This window comes from Nuphar pumila, chromosome 4 (genome assembly GCF_984573655.1).
Source record: "Nuphar pumila chromosome 4, dmNupPumi1.hap1.1, whole genome shotgun sequence".
Taxonomy (NCBI): Eukaryota; Viridiplantae; Streptophyta; class Magnoliopsida; order Nymphaeales; family Nymphaeaceae; genus Nuphar; species Nuphar pumila.
In genome coordinates, this window is record NC_143252.1 from 13,881,688 (window position 1) to 13,883,369 (window position 1,682).

At 41.7% G+C, this 1,682-nt stretch overlaps 1 protein-coding gene across 1 annotated transcript; it reads right to left on the bottom strand.

The window, feature by feature from the left end:
- Nucleotides 1–208: 208 nt before the first annotated feature.
- On the bottom strand, nt 209–1,425 carry LOC149839441 (Pollen Ole e 1 allergen and extensin family protein). Its single transcript, XM_090004869.1, has 2 exons — nt 1,245–1,425; nt 209–528 (listed from the first exon to the last, which is right to left on the bottom strand). The coding sequence occupies exons 1-2, from the start codon at nt 1,423–1,425 to the stop codon at nt 209–211; spliced, it is 501 nt and encodes a 166-aa protein (XP_089860995.1).
- Nucleotides 1,426–1,682: the final 257 nt, after the last annotated feature.

Genomic DNA, 1,682 nt, shown 5'->3' on the forward strand with positions numbered 1-1,682 from the left:
CACAGAGACAAATAGCTGATCTGCTATAAACAGCACACTTTTCACCTTCATTCATCTTCAGTGTAGATGAAAAATAACAACCAAAAACCAAGCTTACATTGGAGCTTTTATCATCCAAAGAGGAGGAGGAGGAGAGAAACTTTGTATTTAATTGACATGGCACGAAAACGAAACATAGATATAGAAAATGGCAAGCTTGCATGTTCCATCATGTGGAATGCTCGCAGATGAGAGTGGTGAAGTAGAAAGGGCCGACCACATACTTGACGCTATCCCTATAAACAGATGTAGGCCTACTCAGTGGGGCACCTGACTTCCCACCACCAAAATTGGTTGGGACGTTGCAGATGGGGTCCGGTGATGACAGAATTCTCACGGAGCACTTCTTCAAGTCCAACTTCTTCCCACCGTACCCGCTGTTGGGGCCGGCTATCGGGACCTCGAACTGCCCTCCTTCATCTGTCTCGTCGCTGTTGTAGTATACCACTTTCTTTCTCTCGCCCATGCACGTTACACCCACCTTCACACCTTTATTACAACAAGAAGTGGACAAGAAGAAGAAACAAAAATGTTGGTATCAGTGGTAGAGTTTTTAATCATGAACATGTATATGTGTGGTGCATCATATCTTGAGAAGGGTAATGACAAAGTGACGCATTAGAGAAGCAACACGCATCGAGGTACACATATGGCTCATGGGACCATTGAGATCCATATTCTTTTAGTTGAGATATTTTCTTATTTTGGGTTATTGTAATGGATATTGGATCTAAGTAGTTTAGTAGTATTTGGATCTGCGTTCTTAGTTAGGTGCTTATTCAGAGAGGAAACCTGAGTCATCTGGGAGAGGAGCAGACAATGAAGATCAGAGTGCCGAATTATGAGATGATTTCTAATTTTTAGTCAAATTTCTGTTATTTCTTGCATTTTCTTTTAATTTTTAGCTTTTTATAGATATTACTATATTCTTAGATAAATTTGCAGTTGGGTAGTTTTTTCTCATAAATCCGATCCGGGATTTACATCACAAATTCAGTTTTTCACATTGAAATCAAGTTTTGGTTCAGGGATAAGCAAACCATTCAAAGAGCAGTATAGTTCAAGCTACCAAACATTCAAGAGAGCATTTTCATCAAGTACTCTTGTGGAAAAACAAATTTCGTATTGAGAAAGGAATGAACAAATCATGGTTGTGGAAAGAAAAGGGAAAAATTAGAGAAGGGTTCATGAATATGTACGGATACCTTTGAGGGGTCGGGAGCCTTTGACCCATTCGTTCCATCCTTTGGTGCAGTCTTGGCACACCACTTTCCCACCAACAGTAACCGTCTGCTCGCGATCCACCTTTCTCACGGCTTCAACCTCACCAGTGCTCGCTGCCAACAACAGCAGCCCCAGCACTAGCACTCCCGAAAGGCCACCCATCTCTCTCTCTCTCTCGGTTCTTTGAAGATCAGTTGGAAGCTGTACCTTAAATAGCAGATGAAGATGATGATGATATCTGTAAAAGAGAAAGAAGAGAAGCAGATGATGAGAATTGGGTGACTTTGACAATGGTAGTAATTGCCTACGTGACCAACAGTATGGACGACGTGCACTCCTCTCTCTCACTCAGTGGTTGGGGTTGAATAAAGGACCAACGAACTTCAGTCGTTGTAACCTGCTAACTTATGGTTTAATGA